Source organism: Salvelinus namaycush, chromosome 2 (assembly GCF_016432855.1).
Source record: "Salvelinus namaycush isolate Seneca chromosome 2, SaNama_1.0, whole genome shotgun sequence".
Taxonomy (NCBI): domain Eukaryota; kingdom Metazoa; phylum Chordata; class Actinopteri; order Salmoniformes; family Salmonidae; genus Salvelinus; species Salvelinus namaycush.
This window is the reverse complement of record NC_052308.1, coordinates 59,645,704-59,662,806: the sequence shown is the minus strand read 5'-3', so window position 1 is coordinate 59,662,806 and position 17,103 is coordinate 59,645,704. Positions and strand designations below refer to the sequence as shown.

The following is a 17,103-nucleotide window of genomic DNA, read 5'->3' as shown; positions in this document are numbered from 1 at the left end:
CTCTCTACTGGTGGTGCTATTGTAAAGCTTTGAGTGTAAATCATAGACTTAGACAGACAGCGCTAGTACCCCAAAGCCTATTTTAGCATTGGTAGCACCATTGAGGACTTTCACCATTTTGAAGTAGTCAACTGGGTGGGACTTCCTATGGGTTACATATCTGCAGGTGGCAGTAAATCACCAACCTTTGCTTTATACCTATTCAGACAACTCACTAAGAGTGGCAGTATGCACCCTTTCAGTTTCTCTAATAGAAGTAGGAGTAGAAGAAATGTACTGCTTTGAAATGGAGTGAGCCCTCAATGGCGCTGCCCATGAGGTCACATAAGCCATTATGGCACAGATGCAAAGAAGCCCCCTCTATCGACATCTATGGTGTAACCTCAATCAACAAAGCACAACTGCTGGACAATTCTGCCATCTATTGGCAGACCATGAGAGTCAAATGACTGACTGGAACTCAATCCAAGCCGTCCTAGTAGTGTTTAGGAATTGTCTTGTTCACAGCTACTACAGGCATGCACGCACACACTATGTGTGAAAGGAGTCTACCTGAGGATAGATTTGACTTTATGAAGCAAGTCCCTATTGATAATTCTTCAGCGAGCGAGAGCGAGAGCGAGAGAGAGAGAGAGAGCGAAAGAGAGAGAGAGCGAAAGAGAGAGAGAGAGAGAGAAAGCGAGAGAGAGAGAGACACAGAGAGAGAGAGAGAGAGAGAGAGAGAGACAGAGAGAGTGAGAGAGAGAGAGACACAGAGAGAGTGAGAGAGAGAGAGAGAGAGAGAGAGAGAGAGAGAGAGAGAGAGAGACAGAGAGAGAGAGAGAGAGAGAGAGAGAGAGAGACAGAGAGAGAGAGAGAGAGAGAGAGAGAGACACACACACACAGAGAGAGAGAGAGAGACACACACACAGAGAGAGACACACAGAGAGAGACACACAAAGAGAGACACACAGAGAGAGACACACACAGAGAGAGACACAGAGAGAGAGAGCATACAGCATGATATAATACATACCTTAAAAGCTGAGTGATGGGCCTGGAGAAATGTAACCATTCTCAAATTCATAGACAGAGCTATGGACTGACCAACATCAAAATGATAGTTTTTACCATGTTTAGAGGCCATACAGTGTTTGTTACACTTACAGTACATTGTTTACAAACATTGGAGTAAAACAAAAAAGTTTTTTGGGTTACGACAGTTGAACTAGCTCATGGGGCATTTATAAGTTATATTCTTCAAGAACCAATGGTTATGTATCATTCATTTATACGTCCAAAAATGGATATAGCAACTAAGGATTTTACAACACAACTTATGATACCCTAGCTGTGAATTTATTTTATTATAAATGAATTAAATGTGCTCTTAATCAAACTAAAATTGGAATCATGCATTGAGATCAATGTATGAACTACACAAACGTATGAATTACACCCCAAAATTACACACATGTATCTCTAGCTAGGATTCCAAGTGTGTCAACATGCACAAATCACATAATAGGGTAGACTGGTCGTCTGGCAATACCACACTGGTTGTATCCTCTGGCCATGAGAATGTCTCTTCCCCAACCAGTACCCCAGCTGCAAAACCAATGGAGAAATTAAGAATCCTTAGTACCGAGAGTGTGTGTACGTTTACATTAGATATGTACATGACGTGTGAATAGAACTAAAATCCATTACAACCTGGTAGTATGATTGAATTTGGAACTTTTCTTCAAATAATAAAATATATAATAGGATTATTTGGCTGGATGAATAATGTGTAAACGGTGGCCTTTTTACAACACAAATTGTTGAAGAAAAGTGTCAAATTAAAACACACGGGCAGATTATGATGAGTTTGACTGTATTTTCTGTTTCAAAAATGTTGCCTTATGTCATTAATATTGAGTTGTTGGATGGCTTTATACTTTCAAAGTAAACACTGACCTGTTTTTCACAATCCAGTAGTCCAGGTAAGAACTACCATACCCGACAGCCAGTACAGCATGGTTAGTTCTTGTTGAACAGTCAGGCTGGTAGAGGACTCCTAAAGAAGAAACACTACAAGAGTTCATGTGGAATTCATATATATTTATTTACAATTGAATAGAGGTAATGGTAACACTTTACTTAAAGCATCCAGGTATAATGCATTATGCAGTTATAATGCATTGCGAGTTTGTCACACCCTGGCCTCTGTTATATTGATTTTCTTTATTAGTTTAGTTAGGTCAGGGTGTGACATGGGGGATGTTTGTGTGTTTTGTCTAGTTTAGGGTGTGTGTATTGTTTAGGGGGTTGTGTATAGTGTATGGGGTTGTGTTCAGTATAGAGGTTTAGGAAAGTCTATGGTTGCCTGGTTTGGTTCTCAATCAGAGACAGCTGTTTATTGTTGTCTCTGATTGGGAGCCATATTTAAGGCAGCCATAGGCTTTAGGTGACTGTGGGTAATTGTCTATGTCTAAATGTTAGTAGCTTGTGTGTGCACTTTTGTTTTTGTAGCTTCACGGTCGTTTGTTGTTTTGTTAGTTTGTAAAGTGTTTTGTTTTGTGTTCATCTTCTTCATTAATAAAAAGAGGATGTATTTTTCACACGCTGCGCCTTGGTCCACTCATTCACCACAAGACGACCGAGACAGAATTACCCACCAAACCAGGACCAAGCAGCGTGTTAAGCAGCAGCAGGAGCATACACAGGATTTCTGGACGTGGGAGGAAATTCTGGACGGTAAGGGACCCTGGGCACAACCTGGAGAATATCGCCGCCCTCGTGAAGAGCTGGAGGCAGCTAAAGCCGAGAGGCGGCGATATGAGGAGGCAGCACGGAAGCGAGGCTGGAAGCCTGAGAATCAAGCCCAAAAATGTCTTGGGGGGGGCTCTCGGGGAGTGTAGCTGGGTCAAGTAGGAGACTTGAGCCAGCTCCCCGTGCTTCTCGTGAGGAGCCGAAGAAAGAACCAGAGACAGTCGGGCTGATATTGGAGGTGAGCAATGGGAATGAAGCTGAGACTGTGGATGAATTAATGGGGAAATTGGAGGAGAGAGAGAAGAGGGATTTGCTGTTGTGGAGCATAAAGCACCGCATCCGCTTGAAGGAGCGTGTGCGGGATTTGATGTCACCTGAGTCAGCTCTTCATACTCGTCCTGAGGTGCGTGCTAGCAGTCTGGTGAAGACTGTGCCAATACCACGCACTAGCCCTATGGTGCGTGTCTCCAGCCCATTACCACCAGTGCCTACACCACGCACCAAGCCTCCTGTGCGTCTCCAGAGCCCTGTACGCACTGTTCCTTCTCCCTGCACTCGCCCTGAGGTGCGTGCCCTCAGTCCGGTACCACCAGTTCCGGCACCACGCACCAGGCCTATAGTGCGCTTTGAGAGACCAGTGTGCCCTGTTCCTGCTCCCCGCACTAGCCCTGAGATGCGTGTCCCCAGCCCGGTACCACCAGTTCCGGCACCACGCACTAGGCCTAATGTGCGTCTCCAGGGTCCAGTATGCCCTGTTCCTTCTCCCTGCACTAGCCTTGAGGTGCGTGTCTCCAGTCCGGTACCACCAGTTCCGGCACCACGCACCAGGCCTACAGTGCGCCTCAGCCAGCCATGACCAGCCGGAGCCGTCAGCCAGCCATGACCAGCCGGAGCCGTCAGCCAGCCATGACCAGCCGGAGCCGTCAGCCAGCCATGACCCGCCGGAGCCGTCAGCCAGCCATGACCCGCCAGAGCCGTCAGCCAGCCATGACCCGCCGGAGCCGTCAGCCAGCCATGACCCGCCGGAGCCGTCAGCCAGCCATGACCCGCCGGAGCCGTCAGCCAGCCATGACCAGCCGGAGCCGTCAGCCAGCCATGACCCGCCGGAGCCGTCAGCCAGCCATGACCCGCCGGAGCCGTCAGCCAGCCATGACCCGCCGGAGCCGTCAGCCAGCCATGACCCGCCGGAGCCGTCAGCCAGCCATGACCCGCCGGAGCCGTCAGCCAGCCATGACCCGCCGGAGCCGTCAGCCAGCCAGGAGCCGCCGGAGCCGTCTGCCAGTCCGGAGCTGCCCCTCAGTCCGGAGCTGCCCCTCAGTCCGGAGCTGCCCCTCAGTCCAGTGGCGCCCTCTGGGATGGTATTCAGTCCGGGACTCGCCGTTCCAGAGGCGCCACCAAAGCGGTTAGTGACTATGGTGGAGGGGGGTCCACGTCCCGCACCCGAGCCGTCACCATAGGAAGGCCCACCCGGACCCTCCCCTTCTGTGTCAGGTTTTGCGGCCGGAGTCCGCACCTTTGGGGGGGGGGGTACTGTCACACCCTGGCCTCTGTTATATTGATTTTCTTTATTAGTTTAGTTAGGTCAGGGTGTGACATGGGGGATGTTTGTGTGTTTTGTCTAGTTTAGGGTGTGTGTATTGTTTAGGGGGTTGTGTATAGTGTATGGGGTTGTGTTCAGTATAGAGGTTTAGGAAAGTCTATGGTTGCCTGGTTTGGTTCTCAATCAGAGACAGCTGTTTATTGTTGTCTCTGATTGGGAGCCATATTTAAGGCAGCCATAGGCTTTAGGTGATTGTGGGTAATTGTCTGTCTAAACGTTAGTAGCTTGTGTGTGCACTTTCGTTTTTGTAGCTTCACGGTCGTTTGTTGTTTTGTTAGTTTGTAAAGTGTTTCGTTCCGTGTTCATCTTCTTCATTAATAAAAAGAGGATGTATTTTTCACACGCTGCGCCTTGGTCCACTCATTCACCACAAGACGACCGTGACAGAGTTGTCATGATGATGATGATGACCCCTTTACATTATAATAATTCATAGTGATACGGGCTAAATAACCAGTTGAAAATGTATATATATAAAATATAATAATATAAATATATTATATATAAATATAATATAATATAAATATTATAAAGACTCATACATGGTTATAACAAGTTATACCTGGATTCTTCAAGAAAAGTGTTTGCAAACTAATTTTTGAATGTGTCTCTATGTGTAAAGTATTAGTTCTGTCACTGTATGACCATTCATTGGTATTGGTAAGACTAGGGCTATTTTCTCTTCTTACCTATTTGTTGCTTAATGGTTCACAACCAAAATTGTAGTAATATGTTTGCAGAAGAGTCCACGCAGTAAAGTCGAACTACTACAATCTCAAAAGAGATCATCTATGACCTATTTTTGGAGAGCGTACCCTTGACATGAATGTACACGTATACTTGTTCACATCTAATCATAGGTGTGACACCGAGCTCACCATCTTTGTAGAACTTGAAGGAGGGATGTGTGGCGTTCACAGACACAGCGATAGGGCCAACCTCATACAAAGTGTCTCGAAACACTTTTTCATCCAGCGAAGGAACTCTGTTGAAGCCTTTGCACCAGGCTTCCTTTGTTGCATTCTGGTATTCACAAGGGCCCACCTGAAAACAGTTTATTATGATAATCTCAAGCTTTACAGTGAGCTTTTCACTCATCTATTCGATGTTCTTTCCAAAATTCCCACTTTTTACAGAAATCCCAGTTGGAGGATTCCTGGTTTCATAGTTATTCCCTCCTGATTCCAAGAATCTTCCAACTGGGATTTCTGGAAAACCTGAGAATTTGGGGGAAAGTTACCAGAATTTTGCAACCCTAATGGTAACATATTGTATTGTACCTCTGCAGTGTAAGGATATTTCCTCTCCGACATAATCCCATGATCTGAGACGTAACTAAAACACCTCATGGCCAAGCCACCGCCACAGCCATTATTGTGATAGTCTCCGCTGCAGTCCACCAGGTTCTGCTCACTCAGAGGCAACAGTTTGCCTGTCTGCTTGAACAACTGGCCCTCCAGGGATCCGACTGCAGCAAATTCATAGCAAGATCCACAATGCCCCTAGATCAAATAAAATAGTTGTCATATCTACTGTTTTGCTTTGAAGTTATTGCCTGGAAGTAAATGCATAGCAAAGTACACAACGCCCCTGTATAAAATAACGTTTTATTTCCCCTATTGTGCTTTGAAGTTATCCCCTAGAGTTATGGCGGCATGTTTTTCCTGGTAAAGTGCTCAGGAAAAACTCCTGTCCCTACATATCATATCAGGCCACTACCTCAACAGTTCTCACCTTTCTAAATGCAGAGAAAGTGGCTTTTCATGTCATGTCTAATAAGTGGCACCTAGAATACACACTCCTCTAATCCTTTCCATATCAGTGTCAATCTGTACAATACCAGAAAAATGAAGGGGTGAATACTAACTTCCAGTTAAATCAAATGTTTACTTAGTCATGCATGATGTCAATGGGAGACCAAGGGAAATGTCGACTTAAGTGGAAGTTAGGATTCGCCCAAAAGTGAGAGAGAACAAATGAAAGAGGCTGCTCTTCATCCTGGTTCTTTACTGGAGTCACATATCCATATGGACGCCAGTCCCACGTCTCGGGAGCTGCTGAGAGACTGCAGTTCCACTTAGAGAGGGGGATCCCATCCAGGCGTTTCTCCTCCTCAGCAGCATTAACAGTCAGCAAGGCATTGTACTTTATTTGTCTGGAACACAGAATTAACAATATAATATTAGAATTGCCCGGCAAAAAAAAAGAAAAAAATTGGCCTTTTTAGTCAGGACAACTTTAATTCTAGAAATTGATTAAATATTGTAAAAACAATGATTGTGTAGATGTATCTGCATCTGTGGTCTGGACAAATGGGGGCAGGGAGTATCATTCATTGCGTATCTACAATACAGCATATACAGTATTTCCCACAATATTACCCAGCCATATATGTTTTGTGAAATCTAATGTCTTCAATGGGAGAAACAGGTAGGCCTACTATATACCACTGTAGTGATAACATTTCAAGTTGCGTTAAATCTCACAAAACTCAGTTTTGGAAAATACTGACTTTATGACAAAGTTATCCTACTTACACATTTTTATCAATTTTGGCACTAGAATATATGTTTATGACTATTATTGATGCCACATAGGCCTTTTTCAACCAGAGAAGTTGTTTATTTGAATCAGCTCCTCTTTAATATTAAGTTGTAAAATACTGAACTTCCCCTTTATCTGGGACTTAGTAAAACAATCTGTAAAAGCTTCTCTCTTTCCTATTTATATTTTGTTTATTTCTTAAATTCATGTTTCATGCTCATGCAATTGCTGGTCCAATTACAATTGTGGGTTGTCTTACCATGTCTCCAAACTGGTTCATTCCCAGAGTGAAGGTGTGCTTGTCCATTCCTGCCTCCAGGTTGTGTTGACGGATGAGGCGTTGGTTTGTCTCCCAGATCATCCTTCTTGAAGCCCTCATCCACCCGAGAAAGACAAGTCAAAGGCCCTTCAAGTTATTGATGTCATGATTAATCTCTATGGGGCAAATCTTAACACAAGGGTGATACGCACATCCTAAACTACCCCTTAGGTCACATTTTCACCCAGCTAGCACACTTGGTTCCTTGGTAGTTGTGGGAACGTACATTTATGGTTTCCCATTGGTTCTGGGAATGAAGGCATACGTTTCCTGACTGGTAAAACTGAACTTTTTTTTTAAATCTGAGAACGGAAGTGAACATTTAGCCTGTTCTGGGAATGTTAAATTATTGGTTGCAGAGAGGTTCTGAGAACATTTTACAATGGTTCCCTGAAAGTTTTCCTGGGAGATTTTATTAACGTTCTGAGAATGGAAATTCTAGGTTATTTGAAGGCAATTTAATAACGTTTTGAGAACATTCTCTAAATGTTGTGAATGTTTTGAACAAAAAGTAAGTTATTTAATCATTTCCTTAAAACTTTGACTGAATGTTTGAATAACACTTTTAATAACACTAGCTTAGTTTGAGTTACCTGTTTTGAACTCCAAGCCAGTGGTATAAAGTACTTAAGTAAAATACTTTAAAGTACTACTTAAGTAGTTATTTTAGGGTATCTGCACTTTACTTTACTATTTTTGACAACTTTAACTTTTACTTCACTACATTCCTAAAGAAAATAATGTCCTTTTTACTCATTACATTTTGAATGGCTAGCAGGACAGGAAAATGTTTAAATTCATGCACTTATCAAGAGAATATCACTGGTTATCCCTATTGCCTCTGGTCTGGCGGACTCACTAAACACAAATGCTTAGTTTGTAAATTATGTCTGAGTGTTGGAGTGTGCCCCTGGCTATCCTAAATCAAATAAAAAATGTAATTGTGTTGCTGGTTTGCTTAAGAATTAACGTTCTTCTGTAGGAATTTCAGTACTTCAGCATAACGTTTCCTACAGGTTTCCTCATGGCTCTATTTAAAGTAATTTTCTCAAGTTGTTCCGAGAACGTTAAGAAACAACGTTCTTCTGTGGGAATTTCAGTGCTTCAGCATAATGTGTCCTACCGGTTTTCTCATGGTTCTATTAAAAGTAATGTTATCAAATTGTTCAGAGAACTTTAAGAAACAACATTCTTCTGTGGGAATTTCAGTACTTCAGCAAAACATTTTCTGCAGATTTCCTCATGGTTATATTTAAAGTGTTCTCAGAACATTCCTGTTCTCAGAACATTAAGAAAATGTTCCATAAACACCACAAGACAACTGTAGTAACGTTCAAAGAACTTTCTAGGAATGTTATTTAAAAACATATACATTCCTTTCTCAGCGTCAACAAAACTTTCTATCCTCTATCTTGTTAAGTGTGTTCGGGTGTGTTGGCCGGGGCTATTAATTGGCCACACCTGATGTTAATGAGTGCTTGTTTCCTTTGAAATACGGTCTGTTTGAACAGACTAAAATGAACAGCTTTGTATTAATTTAAAAAACATGGCATTCTTGCTCCATCCTGGTGGCGCAGTGGACTAATTCCATGGTTAGAGACTCGAAATCATAGGTTTGAATCACACTGATGCCGAGCCTCAATAAATAATGAATGTGTTTGCACAATTAATGCCTAAGCAAATTCATGTCCATGTGTCCTCTCTGTGCATGGAGGAGTGGTGGAAAAAGTACCCAAATTTCATACTTGAGTAAAAGTAAAGATACCTTAATAGAAAATGACTCAAGTGAAAGTCACCCAGTAAAATACTACTTGAGTAAAATTATTTGGTTTTAAATATACTTAGGTATCAAAAGTACAAGTATAAGGTTATATCCTTCCTGTTTGGCCCTGTCCGGGGGTATCATCGGATGGGGCCACAGTGTCTCCTGACCCCTCCTGTCTCAGCCTCCAGTATTTATGCTGCAGTAGTTTATGTGTCGGGGGGCTAGGGTCAGTTGGTTATATCTGGAGTACTTCTCCTGTCTTATCCAGTGTCCTGTGTGAATTTAAGTATGCTCTCTCTAATTCTCTCCTTCTCTCTTTCTTTCTCTCTCTCGGAGAACCTGAGCCCTAGGACCATACGTCAGGACTACCGGGCATGATGACTCCTTGCTGTCCCCAGTCCACCTGGCCTTGCTGCTGTTCCAGTTTCAACTGTTCTGCCTGCGGTTATGGAACCCCTACCTGTCCCAGACCTGCTGCTTTCAACTCTTAATGATCGTCTATGAAAAACCAACTGACATTTATTCCTGATTATTATTTGACCATGCTTGTCATTTATGAACATTTTGAAAATCTTGGCTCTCTCTAATTCTCTCCTTCTCTCTTTCTTTCTCTCTCTCGGAGGACCTGAGCCCTAGGACCATACGTCAGGACTACCGGGCATGATGACTCCTTGCTGTCCCCAGTCCACCTAGCCTTGCTGCTATTCCAGTTTCAACTGTTCTGCCTGCGGTTATGGAACCCCTACCTGTCCCAGACCTGCTGTTTTCAACTCTTAATGATCGGCTATGAAAAGCCAACTGACATTTATTCCTGATTATTATTTGACCATGCTTGTCACTTATGAACATTTTGAACATCTTGGCCATGTTCTGTTATAATCTCCACCCGGCACAGCCAGAAGAGGACTGGCCACCCCTCATAGCCTGGTTCCTCTCTAGGTTTCTTCCTAGGTTTTGGCCTTTCTAGGGAGTTTTTCCTAGCCACCGTGCTTCTACACCTGCATTGCTTGCTGTTTGGGGTTTTAGGCTGGGTTTCTGTACAGCACTTCGAGATATTAGCTGATGTACGAAGGGCTATATAAAATAAACTTGATTTGATTTGATATAAATAATTTCAAATTGCCTATATTAACCTTCTCTAAACTATTTTAGAACATTCCCAATGTCAAACCAGTTGGAAAACATTCCTAGCATTCAATTAAATGTAACCATGTTTGAACGTTTAGGAAACTTTCTGTTAAGGTAATGAAATTCCAAGAAAATAAAGTGAATTTGTCAAGTTCCTTAAATGTGCCTTAAATGGGTTTGGCATCGAAATGAGAATGCATAAGCAGAAAATAACCCCATACCTACAGTAAAATATGGTGGTGGGTCTTTGACGTTATGGGGCTATTTTGCTGGCACTGTTCCCTTCCAACTCATAAAACATTTTAGAAAAAGGTTCAGTGTCGTTATACAGGTTAGGTAATGAAAGGTATTAAAAGGTCAATCATCGTCTTGCCCTGATCTGTTTCACCTGTCTTTGTAATTGTCTCCACCCACCTCCAGGTGTCACGTGTTTTCCCCATTAGTCCCCGGTGTATTTATCCCTGTGTTTCCTGTCTCTCTGTACCAGTTTGTCTTGTTTTGCCAAGTCAACCAGCGGTTTTACTAGCTCCTATTTTACCCAGTCTCTGTTTTTTTCCTAGCCCTCCTGGTTTTGACCCTTGCCTGTCCTGATGCCGTATCCACCTGCCTGACCACTCTGCCTGTTCTGACCTCGAGCCTGCCTATCGCCTGGTACTGTTTGGACTCTGATCTGGTTAATGAACTCTCGCCTGTCCCCGACCTGTCTTTTGCCTACCCCTTTTGTTACAATAAATATCAGAGCTCAACCATCTGCCTCCTGTGTCTGCATTTGGGTCTCGCCTTGTGCCCTTAAAATAATTTGTCAATACGTGTCAATAAATTTGACATCTACCTTTTTGAGAAATGTTTGTATTACTTGTCAAACAAAATCTTTTTCTCTGACCAATTGAATTAGTAGAAAACAATATAATTTCCCAAATTGTTTTGGCGTACAATATAGCTCAGTATTTTATATTATTTTATATCTTTGTCAATAATTCTGCAACCTACTGTATGTTCCCTTAAAGCACAATGCAAGCATATATTTGGCAGCCTGTACATACAGTGTATTTTACATATTTGGCATTCACTCAAAAATTGGCACACAAATGACAACATGGTGGTGCTAGCTAGGGAACAACAAAATCAAATTGTATTTGTTACATGCGTCGAATACAACAGGTATAGACCTTAAAGTGAAATGCTTACTTACAAGCCCTTAACCAACAATGCAGTTTTAAGAAAATACCAACAACAACAAAAAGTAGATGATAAGAATAACAAATAAGTAAAGAGCAGCAGTAAATAACAATAGCGGGGCTAAATACAGGGGTTACCGGTACAGAGTCAATGTGCGGGTGCACCGGTTAGTCGAAGTAATTGAGGTAATACAGTTGAAGTCGGAAGTTTACATACACTTTGGTTGGAGTCATTAAAACTCGTTTTTCAACCACTCCACACATTTCTTGTTAACAAACTATAGTTTTGGCAAAAAAATGACACAAGTCATTTTTCCAACAATTGTTTACAGATTATTTCACTTATAATTCACTGTATCACAATTCCAGTGGGTCAGACGTTTACATACACTAAGTTGACTGTGCCTTTAAACAGCTTGGAAAATTCCAGAAAATGATGGCATGGCTTTAGAAGCTTCTGATAGGCTAATTGACATCATTTGACATCATTTGAGTCAATTGGAGGTGTACCTGTGGATGTATTTCAAGGCCTACCTTCAAACTCAGTGCCTCTTTGCTTGACATCATGGGAAAATCAAAAGAAATCAGCCAAGACCTCAGAAAAAAAGTTGTAGACCTCCCTCCACAAGTCTGGTTCATCCTTGGGAGCCATTTCCAAACGCCTGAAGGTACCACGTTCATCTGTACAAACAGTAGTACGCAAGTATAAACAACATGGGACCACGCAGCCGTCATACCGCTCAGAAAGGAGAAGCGTTCTGTCTTCTAGAGATGAACGTACTTTGGTGCGAAAAGTGCAGATCAATCCCAGAACAACAGCAAAGGACCTTGTGAAGATGCTGGAGGAAACAGATACAAAACAATCTATATCCACAGTAAAACGAGTCCTATATCGACATAACCTGAAAGGCTGCTCAGCAAGGAAGAAGCCACTGCTCCAAAACGGCCATAAAAAAGACAGACTATGGTTTGCAACTGCACATGGGGACAAAGATCGTACTTCTTGGAGAAATGTCCTCTGGTCTGATGAAACAAAAATATAACTGTTTGGTCATAATGACCATCGTTATGTTTAGAGGAAAAAGGGGAAGGCTTGCAAGCCGAAGAACACCCTCCCAACTGTGAAGCACGAGGGTGGCAGCATCATGTTGTGGGGATGCTTTGCTGCAGGAGGGACTGGTGCACTTCACAAAATAGATGGCATCATGAAGAGGAAAATTTTGTGGATATATTGAAGAAACATCTCAAGACATCAGTCAGGAAGTTAAAGCTTGGTCGCAAATGGGTCTTCCAAATGGACAATGACCCCAAGCATACTTCCAAAGTTGTGGTAAAATGGCTTAAGGACAACAAAGTCAAGGTTTTGGAGTTGCCATCACAAATCCCTGACCTCAATCCCATAGAAAATGTGTGGGCAGAACTGAAAAAGCGTGTGCGAACAAGGAGGCCTATAAACCTGACTCAGTTACACCAGCTCTGTCAGGAGGAATGGGCCAAAATTCACCCAACTTATTGTGGGAAGCTTGTGGAAGGCTATCCAAAACGTTTGACCCACATTAACAATTTAAAGGCACTGCTACCCAATACTAATTGAGTGTATGTAAACTTCTGACCCACTGGGAATGTGATGAAAGAAATAAAAGCTGAAATAAATCATTCTCTCTACTATTATTCTGACATTTCACATTCTTAAAATAAAGTGGTGATCCTAACTGACCTAAGACATGGAATTTTTACTAGGATTAAATGTCAGGAATTGTGAAAAACTTAGTTTAAATGTATTTGTCTAAGGTGTATGTAAACTTCCGACTTCAACTGTATGTAATCATATAGTAACCAAAGAACTGTTAAATCAAAATATATTTTATTTTTGAGATTCTTCAAAGGCACCCTTTGCCTTGATGACAGCTTTGCACACTCTTGGCATTCTCTCAACCAGCTTCATGAGGAAGGCATTTAAATTAACAGGTATGCCTTGTTAAAAGTTCATTTGTGGAATTTCTGGTCAGTCAGTGCGGAAAATGGTATGCAAAATGGAGTGGGTCTAGGGTTTCTGGGATAATGGTGTTGATGTGAGCCATGACCAATCAGTCAAATGTATTTATAAAGCCCTTCTTACATCAGCTGATGTCGCAAAGTCTTGTACAGAAATCCAGCCTAAAACTCCAAACAGCAAGCAATGCAGATGTAGAAGCACAGTGGCTAGGAAAAACTCCCTAGAAATCCAGAACCTAGGAAGAAACCTAGAGAGGAACCAGGCTATGAGGGGTGGCCAGTCCTCTTCTGGATGTGCCGGGTGGAGATTACAACAGAACATGGCCAAGATGTTCAAATGTTCATAGATGGCCAGCATTGTCAAATAATAATAATCACAGGGGTTGTCGAGGGTGCAACAGGTCAGCACCTCAGGAGTAAATGTCAGTTGGCTTTTCATAGCCGATCATTCAGAGTATCTCTACACCTCCTGCTGTCTCTAGAGAGTTGAAAACAGCAGGTCTGGGACAGGTAGCACGTCCGGTGAACAGGTCAGGGTTCCATAGCCGCAGGCAGAACAGTTGAAACCGACCAGCCTTTCAAAGCATTTCATGGCTACAGACGTGAGTGCCACAGGTTGGTAGTCATTTAGGCAGGTTACCTTAGTGTTCTTGTGCACAGGGACTATGGTGGTCTGCTTGAAACATGTTGATATTACAGAATCAGACAGGGAGTGATTGAAAATGTCAGTGAAGACACTTGCCAGTTGGTCAGCACATCCTTCCGCTTCTGAGTTTTTTCTATCAATTAACTGAAACCATATCTATTGCTCTGAATCTACCATGTATCCTAAACTACTGACTACATTTACTGAGGGTGATTACATTTTGGATTATGTTGGGATGTTAGATAATCAAATAGACATCTCAATGTTTTGAGAAACTGCTGAAGAGATAGAACATTGCTTAGCAAGTTGGTGAGGTGTACTCACTTTTGAGGACTCAAGTACATAGTACAAATACTATCTAACAAAAGTGGGGCAATAGGGCTTGAAATGACAAATGCTTTCGAAATACAATTTACAATCAAATTATAGATGACATACTATAAGATTTTAGATTTCTTGTAATTGTAAAATAAATATGATCATCCTTAGTGACTGTTTAATATTGGCACTACTTTATTTAACTGTCAGAGGATTTTCTCCTAAACGTCCACTGAGCAGCGCAGACACCATTCAAATGTGTGCACACTTGATACAACTTCAGCTTTAAGCAAAAAGTGATTTAATCCATCTGTGACCAAGAGAAAGGGGTCCTCATTCAGTTCTATTCAATTCTTTAATTTTTCTTCATGTTGAGAGCGCTAAATCTGGCTGAGAATATCATACATTTGCCGTCTCCCAAACTGAGGTGGGTTCAGTTCGCTTGAATGTTTTCTACGTGGCGGAACGGTTTGTATTGAACGACACGTTTCCCTATTGAGGATTGAGGATTTCAATAGTAGTCAACTGGATGAGGATTCCTATGAGTTGGGAGCAATCATCCAATGAAGAAGAAGAAAACAAAATAATTTAAAATGGGTAGTGCCATTCTGTCACAGACGCTATAATGGCACAGCTACAAAGATGAGTGCTCTATCTATCTCTCTGGCCTGTTGTTCACATGCGTATCTGCCCTCACATTGGCTAGAATGGTCCCACCTAATCTCACCTCCTCCTGCCTGCATTCCATCTTTGAGGACATGTATTTCCATTGTTAGAGCGGTCAATCGACTATCCTGTTAATAAAATAGACCATCTTTGGTACAGCACCGTTTCCATTCAATTGAACGTTCGAGAGTGTAAAAACGTAGTGAACGCAGCCCCGGGCTCGCTCACTCAGAGGAAGAGATAATCAATGTTTTGTCTGAATAGGCCAGAAAATGTTATGCCACCTAAAGGGTGATGGCAGTTTTGTCTCTCATTCAATTAGTGATGGTGAACGGTCTGAGCTGGTGCACTTGTCTACCCAGTATATTTGGTTTAGAAATATGATTTCCTTTGAGAACTGCACTAACACTTAAAGTAAAGCCAACAGGTTTAATGCTTTATTAATTGACATAACCATGTGTGAGCCCTTGTAATTTTAATGTCTTATCACAAGGCTTATAATATGTCTCTCTGTGTAGCACATGTTCAACTGACTCAATGTCTGTTATTTTAGTCAGAATCGTTATAAGAGGATAATAAGACATTCTGAGGGGTCATATCCATGCCTATGACAAGTCTTACAGTGCATTATAACTACACTAGCATGCTTTACTGTAAATGTCAGATATGAGCAGAGGAGAAGACATGCATGTAATGTTCCTATACAAGCTATAATCAACGACTAGACAGCCTATAGGGATTAGGTCAGAGACCTGGCCGTGTGGCGCCAGGACAACAACCTCTCCCTCAACGTGATCAAGACAAAGGAGATGATTGTGGAATACAGGAAAAGGAGGACCAAGCACGCCCCTATTCTCATCGACGGGGCTGTAGTGGAGCAGGTTGAGAGTTAAGTCCCTTGATGTCCACATCAAGCATACCAAGACAGTTGTGAAGAGGGCACGACAAAACCTATTCCCCCTCAGGAGACTGAAAAGATTTGGCACGGGTCCTCAGATCCTCAAAAGGTTCTACAGCTGCACCATCGAGAGCTTCCTGACTCGTTGCATCACTGCCTGCTATGGTAACTCCACGGCCTCCGAACGCAAAGCACTACAAAGGGTAGTGGGTACGGCCCAGTACATCACTGGGGCCAAGCTTCCTGCCATCCAGGACCTCTATAAACGGCGGTGTCAGAGGAAGGCCCTAAAAATTGTCAAAGACTCCAGCCACCCTAGGCATAGACTGTTCTCTCTGCTACCGCATGGCAAGCGGTACTGGAGCACCAAGTCTAGGTCCAAGAGGCTTCTAAACAGCTTCTACCCCGAAGCCATAAGACTCCTGAACAGCTAATCAAATGGTTACCCAGACCCCTCTTTTACGCTGCCGCTACTCTGTTTATTATCTATGCATAGTCACTTTAATAAGTCTACCGACATGTACATATTATTTCAATTACCTTGACTAACCGGTGCCCCCGCACATTGACTCTGTACCGGTACCCCCTGTATATAGCGTCACAATTGTTATTTTACTGCTGCTCTTTAATTATTTGTTACTTTTATTTCTTATTTTCTTAGGTATTTTTCTTAAAACTTCATTGTTGGTTAATGGCTTGTAAGTAAGCATTTCACTGTAAGGTCTACACCTGTTGTATTCAGCGCATGTGACAAATACAATTTTATTTTATTTGATAATCACATATAAATACATTAGTAGGAGCAGTCAATGTATCTTTGATTGCCACTGGAGGGCACTACATCACACTAAACAAAGTGTGGGTGCTCCTTATGGGTAAATTGGGACCAAGTCAAGCACTGCTGTTCATTAGTCATCAGCACGAATATTGACAGAAATTACAGTTGGGGATCAGAACTGGGTCAAATAGGCCTACATGTAAAGTAATTTAGTTTTCCCAGTACAATGGATCCAATGGAAAAGTCCCAAAAGTGCAAATACCAATCTAAATTAAGCACACACAAAATAAACTATGTAATAAACAGATTACAAGCAGACCTTCAAATGAAGTGTAACAGAAGCATATTTTTTCCAACTGTTAATGGAATGTGCAAGTGACACAGCAGATTTTTTTATATCTAAAAAATAACATTTTTAGAGGAGTAGGATTTTGTATTAATGAATACATAATTGGTTGTTGCAGCAATTTTTATTGTGAATGAATGATCCCTGACAGAGACTGGGACCGAGAGACTGAAAAACAGCTTCTATCTC

General features: G+C 42.2%; 1 protein-coding gene across 1 annotated transcript; it reads right to left on the bottom strand.

Annotated features, from left to right (window-relative positions):
* Positions 1–1,496: 1,496 nt before the first annotated feature.
* Positions 1,497–7,256, bottom strand: LOC120022490 (procathepsin L-like). Its single transcript, XM_038966420.1, has 6 exons — positions 7,119–7,256; positions 6,308–6,478; positions 5,614–5,835; positions 5,212–5,377; positions 1,939–2,038; positions 1,497–1,587 (listed from the first exon to the last, which is right to left on the bottom strand). The coding sequence occupies exons 1-6, from the start codon at positions 7,254–7,256 to the stop codon at positions 1,497–1,499; spliced, it is 888 nt and encodes a 295-aa protein (XP_038822348.1).
* Positions 7,257–17,103: the final 9,847 nt, after the last annotated feature.

What these genes read in the sequence shown, in the direction of transcription:
- LOC120022490 (XM_038966420.1), bottom strand. Translation starts at nt 7,256, where the DNA reads ATGAGGGCTTCAAGAAGGATGATCTGGGAGACAAACCAACGCCTCATC. An exon ending in CTTCAAGTTCTACAAAGATG is followed by an intron (nt 2,039 to 5,211) that starts GTGAGCTCGGTG and finishes TTTCTTCTTTAG; the next exon opens with GAGTCCTCTACCAGCCTGAC. An exon ending in TACTGGATTGTGAAAAACAG is followed by an intron (nt 1,588 to 1,938) that starts GTCAGTGTTTAC and finishes TTGGTTTTGCAG; the next exon opens with CTGGGGTACTGGTTGGGGAA.